General features: G+C 36.1%; 2 protein-coding genes across 10 annotated transcripts in view; both read left to right on the forward strand.

The window, feature by feature from the left end:
• The window catches only part of LOC127872898 (E3 ubiquitin-protein ligase synoviolin B-like), an 82,928-nt gene that overhangs the window by 14,647 nt on the left and 52,021 nt on the right, over positions 1-16,260 (forward strand). For both annotated transcript variants that reach the window (XM_052416396.1, XM_052416397.1), the window contains exons 2-5: positions 4,122-4,214; positions 5,634-5,786; positions 7,638-7,686; positions 9,113-9,216. In XM_052416396.1, the coding sequence (XP_052272356.1) occupies positions 4,122-4,214; positions 5,634-5,786; positions 7,638-7,686; positions 9,113-9,216 (399 nt within the window). The remainder of the gene's footprint in view (positions 1-4,121; positions 4,215-5,633; positions 5,787-7,637; positions 7,687-9,112; positions 9,217-16,260) is intronic.
• LOC127872901 (uncharacterized) overlaps positions 1-16,260 on the forward strand; it is a 146,225-nt gene that overhangs the window by 13,908 nt on the left and 116,057 nt on the right. The gene's annotated exons all lie outside the window — the stretch shown is intronic.

Consider the following 16,260-nt stretch of genomic DNA (forward strand, 5'->3'; position numbering starts at 1 on the left):
TGTTTCGGACTGACAAAAAATTCAAGTCTGTCAGTCCGAATGACTGACAGATTTTTCAAGTTTTGGCGTACCCTGAATATGGCCTGAAAGATAAAATATTTTGCCTCAACAATCCAAGTATTTTGAAAGCAATTGCTTTCTTTTAAAAATATTAACACCATTATTTGCGCTAGCGATCTGGAACTACCCGACCGACTGTAGTACAGTTGAGTTACCATTACGGGATCAATAGTGTAATAAAGATGTGCAAGTGTAAAGCAATAAATGTTATATACCTGTATTACACCAGTTCATTAAAATGTTCTCTTCGCTTACTGTTCAAGCAAAAATTCTGTTTAAAAATGCAGACTATATCTTTTTGTGGTACTTTTTATCACAGCAGAATTCATGCATATTTTTTCCAAAAACTCCCAATTGAAGGTTTCCAAAAAAAAATTCATCTCCCATCCAGCTATATAAGTTCAACCATTATAATATAATACTGAAAATACTTGAACTCTCAATTAATTAAGAACCATTTTTTAGCAAAACAGCAACAACACTAATTCCCAATTTTAGTTAAAATGCAGCGAATTTTCCCAATCCAAAAGGATCTAGTCTCATTCCCAAAATGTGGGAAAAAAACACTGCAACACACTATTATTTGTTTTCTTGCAGCAGGCCGCTTTTATAATATCAAATGCAGTTACCACCATCACTTTCTTTACCCCCAAGATAGAGGCATAATATATGCTAATACTACATCAAAAAAAAGAGACAACAATGATTTGTGTTTTTACTTTTCGCAGCTCGAAATGACTCACATGTGACCATTATTCTCAGTTCAAAAATAACTTTCAGAGTGATAAAATCATAAATACTGGCTGTTGCCCATTATGGATAGTTGACTGTTATTAGTCCCCTACCGGTTTCACCGGAGGGGACTTATGGTTTGCGCTCTGTGTGTCCGTCAGTCTGTCACACTTTTCTGGATCCTGCGATAACTTTTAAAGTTCTTAATATTTTTTCATGAAACTTGAAAAATGGATAGATGGCAATATGGACATTATGCACGTCATTTCATTTTGTTCCTACGTCAAAAATTCTGGTTGCAATGGCAACAAATAGACTAGAAATACTGCTGAAAATGGTGTTTTTTTCTGGATCCTGCGATAACTTTCAAAGTTCTTCATATTTTTTCATGAAACTTGAAACAATATTGACATTATGCAAATCATTTCATTTTGTTCCTACGTCAAAATTCTGGTTGCTATGGCAACAAATATAAAAAAATCAAAAAAATCTGACAATGGTGGAGCCGGTAGGGGACATATATTGCTTGGCAATAGTCGTGTTCTCAAGTGTAATATAGAGTAATTTTTGTCGGGGAAAGTCCAGACTGACCGTTTGTCTGAAGTTGAATGTTGTTCTCAGTTGACGGCTAGGTCAGTTTTGACTTTATTTTCTTTGGTTATTGGTTCTCCAAATATGGCATTATTTAGTGGCTTTGTGTCTGGCTTCATTAGAAACTTGACTCTAGGTCAACGCCTGGAAAGTTAATTATACCCCCACAAACGAAGTTTAGGGGGGTATATAGGAGTGAGCTTGTCTGTCGGTTGGTCGGTATTAAGTGTCCGCTCTCTAATTCAAGTAGTTTTCATCCAATCTTCACCAAACTTGGTCAGATTTTGTATCTAGATGATGTCTAGGTGAAGTTCGAATATGGGTCATGCCGGGTTAAAAACTAGGTCACGGGGTCACTAAGTGCATTTTAAACATTGAGCATGTTGTCCGCTCTCTAATTCAAGTAGTTTTCATCCGATCTTCACCAAACTTGGTCAGAAGTTGTATCTAGATGATGTCTAGGCCAAGTTCGAACATTGGTCATGGCAGGTCAAAAACTAGGTCATGGGGTCACTTAGTGGGTTTTAAACATTGCACATGGTGTCCGTTCTCTAATTCAAGTAGTTTACATCCAATCTTCACCACACTTGGTCTGAAGTTGTATCTAGATGATGTGTAGGTCAAGTTCGAACATGGGCCATGCCGGGTCAAAAACTAGGTCACGGGGTCACTTAGTGCATTTTAAAAATTGAGCATGGTGTCTGCTGTTGTTTTTTTTGAAGACAACATGCAAAATATTCTGTGTCAATGCAGCATGTGGGGGTATTCGTCACGTTTGTGACAAAGCACTTGTTTAATTAATTGGAGAAAAACTGACCTGAATTCAGACACAGCTTTATTTACATTTAACACCAAGCAGGGCTTTTTTTCCTGTTTTCGTGAAGCAGCCTTGGCCCCCCCTCCATTTTGTGAAAAAAATGAGTCGTGAACTATCTAAAATTGTGAAAACTAGAGTTGCAAACTTATTGAAATTGTGTAATTTTGAGTTGCAAACTTCTTGAAATTGTCAATATTTAAAGGGATCTTTTCACGGTTTGGTAAATTGACAAAATTGAAAAAAGTTGTGTCAGATTTGCAAATTTTCGTTTTAGTTATGATATTTGTGAGGAAGCAGTATTACTGAACATTTACCTTAGTCCAATATAGCCATTATATGTATCTTTTGATGATTTGAAAACCTAAAAATTATAAAGCGTTGCAACGCGAAACGATGAATAATTTGGAGAGTTCTGTTGTTGTCGTTTAAATTTACGAAACTACGAAGATTGCTTATATAAGGTATAAAATACTTAAACTGTGTATACCCGGTGGAATAGCCTAGAGGGCTAATGCGTTTTTACTTCAGACTAATTCCAGGACTCCGGGGGTCACTAGTTCGAGTCCTGGTACCGGCTACTTTTTTTTCCTTTTTATGTCCCCCACTATAGTAGTGGGGGACATATTGTTTTTGCCCTGTCTGTTGGTTTGTTGGTCTGTCTGTTGGTCTGTCTGTTGGTCTGTCTGTTTGCGCCAACTTTAACATTTTGCAATAACTTTTGCTATATTGAAGATAGCAACTTCATATTTGGCATGCATGTGTATCTCATGAAGCTGCACAATTTCAGTGGTGAAAGGTCAAGGTCAGAGGTCAAATATATATGGCCAAAATCGCTCATTTTATGAATACTTTTGCAATATTGAAGATAGCAACTTGATATTTGGCATGCATGTGTATCTCATGGAGCTGCACATTTTGAGTGGTGAAAGGTCAAGGTCATCCTTCAATGTCAGAGGTCAAATATATGTGGCCCAAATCGCTTATTTTATAAATACTTTTGCAATATTGAAGATAGCAACTTGATATTTGGCATGCATGTGCATCTCATGGAGCTGCACATTTTGAGTGGTGAAAGGTCAAGGTCAAGGTCATCCTTCAAGGTCAGAGGTCAAATATATGTGGCCCAAATCGCTTATTTTATGAATACTTTTGCAATATTGAATATAGCAACTTGATATTTGGCATGCATGTGTATCTCATGGAGCTGCACATTTTGAGTGGTGAAAGGTCAAGGTCAAGGTCATCCTTCACAAGGTAAAGGTCATCCTTCAAAGTCAAACGTCATATAGGGGGACATTGTGTTTCACAAACGCATCTTGTTTTAAATTTTATTTTTGTTTTTTTTACTGGAGCTTTTAATATCCAATGTTTACATTTATCAATATAAAGCATTTAATGACAAACTTCAAAATATGCCAAAATCTGTGAAAAGGCCCCTTTAAATCGCAAATTTCCCAAAATTGTGAAAAACTGCCATTCTCACAGAAGGAAAAAAAGCCCTGGCAAGTCTTCACATTAATTATTCCTTGGCACTTTTTTTCTCATTTTTGTGAAGCCGACAAATTTTGCATCGTCATGGAATACATGAAGAAATGTCTGTGTAACGTCATTCACGTCAATAACGTCGTGACGGATATGGATGATCAGCAGTGCTTGGTGATTATCCGCCAAATCTGCCTTGTGTTGTATTTTGTAAAACCATGTTGTGTCAATTAGATTAACTTAATATTGTTTTGACAAATTTACTATTGATTTGATTATAAAACATTGAACATGTACAGATAAAGTGCAATATAAAGTAATGCCTTAATACTGTATTGCTTTCAAAACTGTCAAAGTTTTTCTCTGTCTATCTATTGCTACTGTAATTTGTCTTACTTTTTTAATTAATACATAAATTTTCTTTATTTAATTATTTCAGGCCCTGTATCTCCAGGCATTTGTACTTGTCATTTTGATGGGCAAACTTGTCAGAAAGATCTTTTTTGGTCAGCTGAGAGCAGCAGAAATGGAGGTAAGATCCCAACTAAGAGGCTGAACTATTTGTCAGTCTCTAACTATCAGCTGCTGTTGGTGTCATCAGCAATATATTTAAACAATACTGGGTCGATTTCAGTGAAATTTCCCACGAACATAAATCCTTTTACAAATTTATATTATTTGTATTTGTTAAAAATACGGTTACCAGGGGATGGGGCTAGGTTAAAAATTAAAACAAAATTGTCCAAAACCACTTGCCGAATTAAAAAATCTAACTTGAAATGATCCTTATATGACCCGCCTGACCAGATGTCTTTGAATTATTAGTTCGCTTGGGCATGCAGTGCTCCTGGTGAGCTATTTTGATCATCCTGCCTCTGTTGTATGTGCGTCTTTATTTGGTTTGACAAAAGAGCACCCTGCCCTTTTCAAATCCTATCTGGAGAAAACACAATTTATTTCCTCACACCATTTTTAAAATCCGATTTGTCCAATGCTGTGAAATAACCGATATTGTTCACACATCCCATCCTCTATTGCGTTTTCAAATCCTATCTGGAGCACTACACTAAGAGGTAAAAGGTCCCATATGGAAATGAAATAGCTTGTCCAGGCTGTAACTTTTTCATTCATCATTCAATTTTAAGACACTAAACCATATATGACTTAGACTACCATACAGCATACGGAGACCAAGTGTCACATTAACCTCAAAGCCAAGATCACACTAAGAGATCAATGGCAAATTTCGCGTTTATCCACTGGTGTTTAATTTAAACGGCGTTATGAGACAAAAGCCAAATGTGTGGCATCTGTGATTTATGGACATTTAGGTCTAAACTATTGTTTTCTTACCAAGTTTGTGCCCTTTATACGGTCAAGTCTTCACTGGTTGGTGTCAGGTGAGTGCTTAAGGGCCATCATCACCCTCTTTTTTAAATTAAATGCATGCATTTGTGTAGGAATTCATGGCAATTGCATTGAAAATTGCCATTTTCACAAACTGTGAACAAGCTTCTTTGGTTAATGTATTTAAGCCATTGTTCGGAATACATCATTTGTATCTGTCTTAACATGCATCACAGACAAAGATATCTGTGCGAATTTCGACAGCAACAAATGATAATTCAATCTAATTAATCACTTCCATAATTGCATAAGGGATTTTGAACACAATGTCTGCTCTATATTGTCATTTTTATCTGTTTAATCCTGATTGAATTTACCAGGACTTGACTGATAATAAATAAACCACTTTTGCTGTATAAACATTTTTATTAATGTCGAAAGTGTACTAAGTACCAAAAAATCATGAAAGAAATGACAGTAAATGAAAATAAACATACCTTATAAAGAACAAGTTAATTTATCCTATAAACTTAAATTTAGTCAAGTGAATTATGATTTTTCCATGTCTCTGTGATTTATTTACGTGATGAAGATTTTTTTCCAGCATTTGATTGAGAGGTCTTGGTATGCAGTGACAGAGACGTGCTTGGCATTTACAGTGTTTCGAGACGATTTCAGTCCACGTTTTGTGGCAGCATTCACTTTGCTGCTATTCTTGAAATGTTTCCATTGGTTAGCAGAGGACAGGGTTGATTTTGTGAGTGTTTTTTGTCAATTTTATATGTGTCTATACAACAGGTGTCCACCAAAAGGGAAAACAATTTGCAGAAAGGAGGCTAATGTTGCTTGTTTTAGCTCACCTCAGCATAACATGCTCATGGTGAGCTTTTGTGATCACCTTTTGTCCTTCATGCGTCGTGATTCGTCAACATTTACCTTGTTAACACAACTATTGTCCAATCTTCATGAAACTTGATCATAACAGTAGTTCTAATGTTATCTTGGATGAGTTCGAAAATGGTTCTGGTCTGTTGTTTTCCTTGTATGGCTATAGTAAAACCTTGTTAACATTGAGAAGGTACATTTTTATTCCGAGCTTCATGAAACGTGGTGACTATGGTCAGAACATGTGTCCTAATTATAATTTAGACAAGTTTGAAAGTGGTTCTGATTGGTTGAGAAACATGGCGGCCAAGGGGCCGGGCAGTTTTCCTTATATGGCTATAGTAAAACCTTGTTAACACTCTAGAAGTGATCACATTTATTTTCCGATCTTCATGAAACTCAGTGAGAAAATACCTGTATTTTGTTATTATGATAACTTTGATGAGTTCAAAAATGGTTCTGGTCTGTTGAAAAACATGGTTGCCAGGAGGCGGGGTAGTTTTCCTTATATGGCTTTAGTAAAAAATTGTTAACACTCTAGAAGTCACATTTTTAGTCAAGTCTTCATGAAACCTGGTCAGAAAATTTGTTCTTATGATAACTGGGCTGAGTTTGAAAATGGTTCTGGTTTGTTTTATGGCTATAGTAAAACATTGTTGTCACTCTAGGAGTCACATTTACAGTCAAATCTTTATGAAACTTGACTAGAACTTTTTTATGCCCCCGGATTGATAGATCGGGGGTATATTGTTTTTGTCCTGTCTGTCTGTCTGTCATTCTGTCCCAAAACTTTAACCTTAGTTAAAGTTTGATAACTATTGCAATATTGAACATAGCAAATTGATATTTATCATGCATGTTTTCTTATGGAGCTGCTCATTTTGAGTGGTGAAAAGTCAAGGTCATCTTTCAATGTCAATGGTCAAATATCATTGTATTTTTCTTTCCTAAAACTTTAACCTTCGTTAAAGTTTATCATAACTTTTTTAATATTGAACACAGCAACTTCATATTTGGCATGCATGTGTATCTCGTGGAGCTGCACATTTTGAGTGGTGAAAGTTCAAGGTCATCCTTCAAGGTCAAAGGTCAAAAAATAAAAAAATAAAAATCATTTCTACATTCAATCTCTTACTTACTTCTTGTGGAGCTGCACATTTTGAGTGGTGAAAGGTCAAGGTCAATCTTCAAGGTCAAAGGTCAAAAAATAAAAAACATAAATTTTCATAACTTTTTATGCCACCGGATCGAATGATCGGGGGCATATTGTTTTTGGCCTGTCTGTCTGTCAGTCCGTCATTCTGTCCCAAAATTTTAACCTTACAGTAAAGTTTTGCAATAACTTCTGAAATATTGAACATAGCAACTTTATATTTGGCATGCATGTGTATCTCATGGAGCTGCACATTTTGAGTGGTGAAAGGTCAAGGTCATCCTTCAAGGTCAAAGGTAAAAAAAAAGTGGCGCATTAGGGGGCATTGTGTTTCTGACAAACACATCTCTTGTTTGTATTTGTAAGGCAAAAACTGTACACAAATAGGGAAAAAAATGGACAGCTGTTACATGTAATGTGATCATGAATGTACAGGGATATTAAATGCAATGTAACATTTGAACCCTGTTTAATACCTTTAGTGTATGTCTTATACAGTGTTGCTTTAAGGCTAGTCTATGTCTTTTACTTGCAATTTTGTTGAAATCTGAAGTAATATTGTGTTTTCAGATGGAGAGAAGTCCCGTGATTTCCTTCCTGTTCCATGTCAGAGTTGTTAGTAAGTGTGAGCTTTTTGTCAGTGATGTATAATTCCAAACTGTGGCAATGCAGACATGCTTTTTACAGATTTTTCTTTGGGTTAAGTACCTCTGTTTAATGTGCAACCCTTTCCTGAGGATATTCTGTCCAGCACCGCAGCAAAACTGTGCCTGAGGGAGTTGATGTAAATTGGGTGCGCCCCTTTTTTCATGGTTTTATGCCCCCTGTAGGGTGGCATATACATGTATCAGCAGTGTTTTCCACAGGCCATTTAACGTCCCTCACTGGGGAACTTGACATTTCGAGTCCACAGTGGTCTGAACTTTTCTGATCAGTGTATTTTTGCAGTAACTGCAACTAGCCATTTTAAAGATCAAAGCATGGACTTCGCCAAAAAATTTTCAAGCCGATTTATGATCCTGTATCGCTTTGCCCAACTGAAGTCTGCCTAAAGGTGGAGCGTCATTGTATTGGACAATCAATAGTGACAAATGAGAGTCTGCGCTTTATGAGCAAGGGCACTTGTAGGCATGCAATACCTGCAGTTAAATCATACAGGTGACTCATGATGTACATGTAATTGCTGAGAAATCTTGGCCAGTTAATTAGAAGACTAACGATGGCAACCAGCATTAATCCTTTTGGAAATTGTGCATTGTATGCATTATTATGTCCAAACATATTTCGCCTTGTAAAGCGTTTTAACAAATTATAGTTGAATTAATTAAACAGCTGTTAATGTTTTGTTGAAATCTAAAGATGAGCATAATTAAATTTGTAATCCGAAACCCACTCGAGAATGTTAATGTTAACGCGCATGTAATTCAAAACACATTCCGATTGTTAATGTTAACGCGATGTTAACAAATTCTAGCTTCTAATAAACAGTGGTAATTTATTTCCTGTTGATCCTTTGTCTCAATGAAAAGGGCGCAAAAATTATGCAAAATGTACATTGCCGTGTTATTTGCATGGAAAGCATGGGTGTATTGATTGTAGTATAAGCATGCACACATCATGTCAGGTGATTTACACATGTTCAGTGGGAATATTTCATCAAATCTTAAAATACTCTCTTGTGCCAAAATTCATTTGATACTTTGGAAAATTGGCAACGTATGTTTATAAAATTCTTGAGCACTTTTATTGTCAATATTAAGTGAGACTAATGTAAGGTAACATACTGAGACTGTTTAACGTAAAGTGAAAATTGAGTAGTGTTACTTGAACTTAGCAGCACCATCAATTGATATTAAGATATAGCCTTTGGGCGTTATGTTGGATATTTTCAAGTAAGTAGTCCCACATCACATAAAACGCTTCTAATTTATGCTCGTGACCTTGTAAAATGATACTACAGCATTTTGTTAATTAATATTATACAGATGTTTCCCGGACCTTTGAAGGGGCATATTTGTGACAAGTTGGCATTTGTGTTCTTTTAGGTTTGCTGACATTTCTTTCGGTGATTGACGCTTACTTTGTAAACTACGCATACTACAGTACACTGTCTAAAGGTGCCTCTGTTCAGTTGGTGTTTGGATTTGAGGTAAGGCAGATGAAATACTCTTATAGAAATTATAGTAAGTAATTTTGTCTTCATCAAATTGTGTTGGCAATTTTCGACACATGCAGACATTGTTTTCTCGTTATTTTTACAACCTGGCCAAAAAACTTTTATGGGACACATTGATTAGCTGCTGTTTTATGGGTTTGTTAATTTTGGTCTGTTCAAAATTAGTGTCCAGCCCTTGAGAGTCAATGATGGGATTTTAAAATAAATGACTCAAATGATTATCATTTTGACATGACCTGTCACCTGCAAAAACTGTCACTTGGTTAAAGGTTACTAAACCTGAATAACCACACACTTACTAAGGTTTAAAAGTTACAGAGCAGTAACTTTTACCAGCGTTTATACAATCAGGTGCTGGTTAATTCTGGTTATCATACAACTGCTTTATACATGTATCTCTATATCTGCTCCTCTATCTACTTTCTACTCTATATGCCCCTTTTGTACTTAAAATTGTATGGATCAGGTGGGGCCTTCTTTGCAACAAGTACATATCACTGTTATTACTACAGATATTCAATCAAAAACTTAAGACATGTTTTTGGGATCATCATACGAGAACGCAGACTAAGGTATGTATTTCTGACCTGCAATTAACCAGAATTGTGCCCCTTTTTGTACTTTGAAAATTTAGGTCAAGGTCACAGTTACCAAAATAGAAAAACGATTTTTGTGCTCAATAACTCAAAGCTGGAGGAGGTTATGAGTTGGTTGATTATATGCAGACCTTGCTTGCAAATTTAAAAAGTTTACCTAAATGAATTTTCACATTTAATTTGATAATGTTCAGGATTTAGTGTACATATATAATAGAAACTGACCTTTCAGTCTCCAGTCTTAAGAGAAAAGTAAATATTCAAATCTAACTGTAGTGTTTGGCTCGAAGCTCTGACATTATTGTGACTGTGATTATTAATACATCACCTGAGCACGAAGTTCTGGTGAGCTTTTCTGGTCCTCTGGCATCTGGTGTCGTGTGTTCTACAATCTGCTTCAAACAGCATTTCCCTAAATTTCTTGGCAGACTTTCACAAAACTTCACAGAATGATTGCTGGGTGACCCACTTTCAAAGTTGTTTAAATCGTTTCAGTCCGTTACATATGTAGGTTATCTGAGCTAAAAATAGATTTTAAAAGTTGAAATTAAAAAACTCCTCTGAAATTGCCAGGCTCAGAGGTTTGGTGTGTAACATTGTCTAGTATTTGTTTACAAAGACTGTTAAAATCTGACCCAGGGGTCAACACTGGCCACTCCCTAGGGGTCACATAATTTGTATAGACTTATATTAACTTAAAAAAACAAACTCTGGAACCTAAAGGATCAGGGGCTTCATATATGTTGCATAACATATTTTAGTGGTCCTCTACAAAGATTGTTCAAATCATGCCCCTGGGGTAAAAAAATTCCCACATTCCAGGGGTCAGGTGATTTATAAAGATAGTTAATACCTTAAAAAAAATCTCTGAAACCACATGTGCCAGTACTCACGTAGTGTAATTAGTAGATTTAGATTTCATTTTATTTTAGAGAACATTTCAACTCCAAATGTTTCATTTTAATTTAGAGAACATTTCAACTCCAAATTTTGTTAAAATGATACTTTATACCAAAACCAAAAGATCCCCATGCACTACATAGCTTTTGTTTAAATATTAATACATTAAGCATTATTTTTGCACACATAAACAGGACAAAATATATATCACTCAAAACTTACCTATCAGTCACTTAGAATAACGGTCAATTGCAGACAATGGTCAGTCTGGATTCCCCCGGATGAAAATCATTCTATATTACACTTGAGAATAACGGTCAGTTGTCCTTAGCGGCCAATTTCAGTCCGAAAGTCATGTTGGAACTGTAAACAATAATCAAGCGTTAGTCGTTTCGAGTTGCAAAAATAAAGAACACAAACGAAACTTGTGCACATAACAATAAGAAAGTGTATTAGTAGCAATTATCAGAGGCATTCATAGCCACACAGCACTAGCGTGTGACAAAGTCTATAGATCTTTATCCCTGATAAGGTGTTTGAAACAACACTAATGGTAAGCTGGCAAGTGTTGTTATAAGGAGGTCTGTTAAAAGGATTAGTGATCGTCTATTCAAGAAACGTACACAGTTATTTGCAACTTTTATAACAAACTAATTATTTTCAACAAGATTTTGGCGTATTTGTCTTTGACAGCGAATCCGCTTGTTTTTTTTCGTACATGACGTCAATGACACGTGCAATCTTTATTTTAAAATACATCCCAATGAATGTGATACAAACTGTTCGATTTATTGAATGAACAAGATGCATGAGTAAACAACAATTATATAGTTGATAAAGTCATATATTTAGTTTAAAAATAGTTATGAAATTCAATCAATTTATAAGACATTATTCTGTATTATTTAATAGAAATTATTTATGTAATTATGCTTAGTTATCGGCAGTCAGCCTTTTTTTACACTGTGTGCCAATGACTGGGTGGGGTAACAACGTAGCAATACTACCAACTTACCAACCATCTAAAAGTGGTGATCTGAGAATAGCGGTCACTTGTCAACAACATTCACTTTGACCATTTTTCTTGACCCGTAATTGTTTATGCCTCCAGATCGAATGATCGGGGGTTTATTGTTTTTGGACTGTCTGTCATTTTATGTGTGTGTCTGTCTGTCATTGTATGTGTGTGTCTGTCTGTCATTGTATGTGTGTGTCTGTGCCAAAACTGTAGCCTTGGCCATAACTTTTGCAATATTGAAGATACACTACAACTCCAATATATCGCCGTTGAAGGGGTCCAAAGATCGCGACCGTGATATATCCGGCGCGCGATATAAATTGTCAGGTTATGTATGCATGTATATGTATGCATTAGCATCGTTATGCAATCTCATAACACGCTATTTACCTACCTTATTCAAGTATGTGTTATATCCATATGTTATTCATTGGTATAACACAAAACATTATTTCATGTGAGTATTTTCTAATGCATATAATTAAATTTGTAATCCGAAAAACATTGCCGAGTTTTATTGTTTAAGAAAGCATGATGATGCACAAATTAGACCCATGTACAAAATGACGTCATTCATTCTCATGAAAAGCATGGAAAGCATGGGTTTTAATAGTAGTGCATTTTGACAAACAGAGGGATCTTTACCTCTAAATTAAAAGCAAGTAGTTTACACTGTATCTAACGCACACAGATCAGTATTGACTTGTGACATTTATAGTTATAATTGTATGCATGTGTGCACTGGTGCGTTTTGGCAGTTCAAAGCAAATTCAATAGAGAATGGTATATTACCCTAAATGACCCGTGATGTTTGACAAGTGGGGCTATTGTTTATTGCAGTACACAGGTGTTAAAGTGATGTACAATGTAACCAAACAATCTCGTCAAAAATGGATTATGAATGTTGGATTAAAGTTGGTGAAAAAAAGTGAAAAATACTAGCTTGAAACAGATTTCAATTCATCAAATTCTCAGATTAAAACATTTTATTTGGGGATTATGCTCGTCAGATTTTTGGGAGTCATAGCGGATTCGTGATATATTGGACAACGCGATATAACGGATCGTGATATATTGGAGTTGCAGTGTAGCAACTTTATATTTGTCATGTGTGTGTATCTCATGGAGCTGCACCTTTTAAGTGGTGAAAGGTCAAGGTTATCCTTCAAGGTCAAATGTCAAATATATGGGTGGGGGCATTGTGTTTCACAAACACAGCTCTTGTTTAACTTTTACTTACCCATTGTGTCAATTTAAAGGATTATTCAGGAAATCCGGATTTGAGCTGTTCATGGTCGATTTTGAGATGAATGTAAATCCCATGAGTTTTTTAAGGGGGGGGGGATAAGGACATATTCGTTTGAGTGCACGATCATTTGAGAACCTGTGAGAACAAATATTGTTATAGCTTCGTTGGCATTCCGGAAATTTGGGCTCAGTACCAATTTTTCCTGTTCATTTATTTATTGATTTCTGATTGGTAAGCAGCCACTGACATGAACATTAACTGAAGAAACCTCTTCTACTTAACGAAATTCTTACAATTCTATGAATGTTGCAAATATCCGCCATCTTAAAATTTTAAATTATCTATTAACAAAGTAAAGCACTGCAATAGCATATTTTAAAACAATATATTAACCAAATTATATATTGATTGCATATTTAAAAAAAAAATAGCGTTCTGAAGTTACGTACATTTCAACAATATCAGCCCATTTCCATTAAAGTCAAATTACCATACTGGTTTTGAGAGCATACATAATATTGTAATTAAGTAAAATATTGCTTTGGATCCCATTAAAATACAATAAATCATGTCTAAAGTCGATATAATTAAACAATAACTATAATAATAATAAACCAGAAATAATCCAATCTCAGCTGAACAAAAAGAGATTTTTATGCCCCCGAAGGAAGGCATATAGTGATCGGACATCTGTCTGTCTTTCCGTCACACTTTGCGTTTAGGTTTCTCAAAATGCTCATAACTTCTATGTCCCTTGAGATATAACCTTCATATTTGGTATGCATGTGTATATGGCCAAGGCCTTTCCATACTCACAAAAATTTTGACCCATGTGACCTTGACGTTGAACTTAGGGTCCGCGTTTGGGTTTCGAAATCTGCGTTTAGGTTTCGAAAAATGCTCATAACTTCTATGTCCCTTGAGATATAACCTTCATATTTGGTATGCATGTGTATATGGACAAGGCCTTTCCATACGCACAACAAATTTTACCCCTGTGACCTTGACCTTGAACTTAGGGTCCGCGTTAAGGTTTCAAAATCTGCGTTAAGGTTTCGAAAAATGCTCATAACTTCTATCAAAGCGTTTATAGGGTGCATATGTCATCCTATGGTGACAACTCTTGTTCAGACTTTCTTCAAATAGTGGACAGATATGGAATGGATTGTTTTTGTTTGGATGTGTGACCTGCATTTAAATTAAATTCTTCATTAAACAATCGTATACCATATGCAGGCAACAACCAAGAGGCCTTTCATACTTCAGATGATGAGGAACAAACCAGCATTGAAGAGAATTCAGATGTTGATGATGATGATGTTGACTTCAAAACCAATGACAATTTTGATACACAAGGCGGAAATGGAAAACAAAATAAAGCTCCCATGCGACTTGAAAGAGTCTAAATAACAATCTACATGTAGAGCAAAATAGAGTGAGCTGCACCCTGCTTTTTAGCTCACCTGAGCACAACGTGCTCATGGTGAGCTTTTGTGATCGCCTTTTGTCCGTCGTCCGTTGTGCGTCGTGCTTTGTCCGTTGTGCGACGTCAACATTTGCCTTGTTCACTCTCTAGAGGTCACATTTATTGTCCAATCTTCATGAAATTCGGTCAGTAGATTGGTTTTAATGATATCTTGGATGAGTACGAAAATGGTTACGTTTGCTTGAAAAACATGGCTGCCAAGGGGCGGGGCATTTTTCCTTATATGGCTATAGCAAAATCTTGTTAACACTCTAGAGGCCACATTTATTGTCCGATCATCACGAAACTTGGTCAGAAGATTCATCCCAAATATATCTTAGACGAGTTCGAAAATGATGTGGGTTGGTTGGAAAACATGGCCGCCAGGGGGCGGGGAATTTTTCTTATATGGCTGTAGTAAAACCTTGTTAACACTCTAGAGGCCACATTTATTTTCCGATCTTCATGAAACTTGCTCAGAAGATTTGTCCCAATTATATCTTTGATGAGTTAAAAAATGGTAACCTTTGCTTGAAAAACATGGCTGCCAAGGGGCGGGGCATTTTTCCTTATATGGCTATAGTAAAATCTTGTTAACACTAGAGGCCACATTTATTGTCCAATCTTAATGAAACTTGGTCAGAAGATTCGTTCTAATAATATCTTGGACGAGTTCGAAAATGATGCCGGTTGGTTGAAAAACATGGCCGCCAGGGGGCGGCGCATTTTTCCTTATATGGCTATAGTAAAACCTTGTTAACACGCAAGAGGCCACATTTATTGTCCAATCTTGATGAAATATGGTCAGAAGATTTGTCTTAATGATATCTTGGATGAGTTCGAAAATGGTTACGTTCGCTTGAATAACATGGCCGCCAAGGGGCAGGGCATTTTTCCTTATATGGCTTTATAAGGCTATAGTAAAATCTTGTTAACACTCTAGAGGCCACATTTATAGTCCAATCTTCATGAAACTCGGTCAGAAGATTCATCCCAATAATATCTTGGACGAGTTCAAAAATGATGCCGTTTGGTTGAAAAACATGGCCACCACAGGGGCGGGGCTATTTTCCTTATATGGCTATAGTAAAACCTTGTTATCACTGTAGAGGTCACATTTATTTTCCGATCATCATGAAACTTGGTCAGAAGATTTGTCCCAATGATATCTTGGATTAGTTCAAAAATGGTTTTGGTTGCTTTAAAAACATGGCCACAAGGGGCGGGGCATTTTTCCTTATATGGCTATATATGGCAATAGTAAAAGCTTGTTAACACTCTAGAGGCCACATTAATTGTCCAATCTTCATGAAATTTGGTCAGAAGATTGGTCTCAATGATATCTTAGATGAGTTTGAAAATAATTATGTTTGCTTGAAAAAAATGGCTTCCAAGGGGCGGGGCATTTTTCCTTATATGGCTATAGTAAAATCTTGTTAACACTCTTGAGGCCACATTTACTGTCCGATCTTCATGAAACTTGCTTAGAAGATTCATCCTGATAATATCTTGGATGAGTTCAAAAATGATGCCGGTTGGTTGAAAAACATGGCTGCCAGGGGGCGGGGCATTTTTCCTTATATGGCTATAGTAAAACCTTGTTAACACTCTAGAGGCCACATTTATTTTCCGATCTTCGTGAAACTTGGTCAGAAGATTTGTCCCAATAATATCTTGTTATCTCAGATGAGCGACTTTGGGCCTTTCAGGCCCTCTTGTCTTTGGTTCCCGCCTTCTGTCCCTTTGGAATGGTCAACAAAAAGTTGTCAACATTGACATTTTTCCCTAA

Source organism: Dreissena polymorpha, chromosome 3 (assembly GCF_020536995.1).
Source record: "Dreissena polymorpha isolate Duluth1 chromosome 3, UMN_Dpol_1.0, whole genome shotgun sequence".
NCBI lineage: Eukaryota > Metazoa > Mollusca > Bivalvia > Myida > Dreissenidae > Dreissena > Dreissena polymorpha.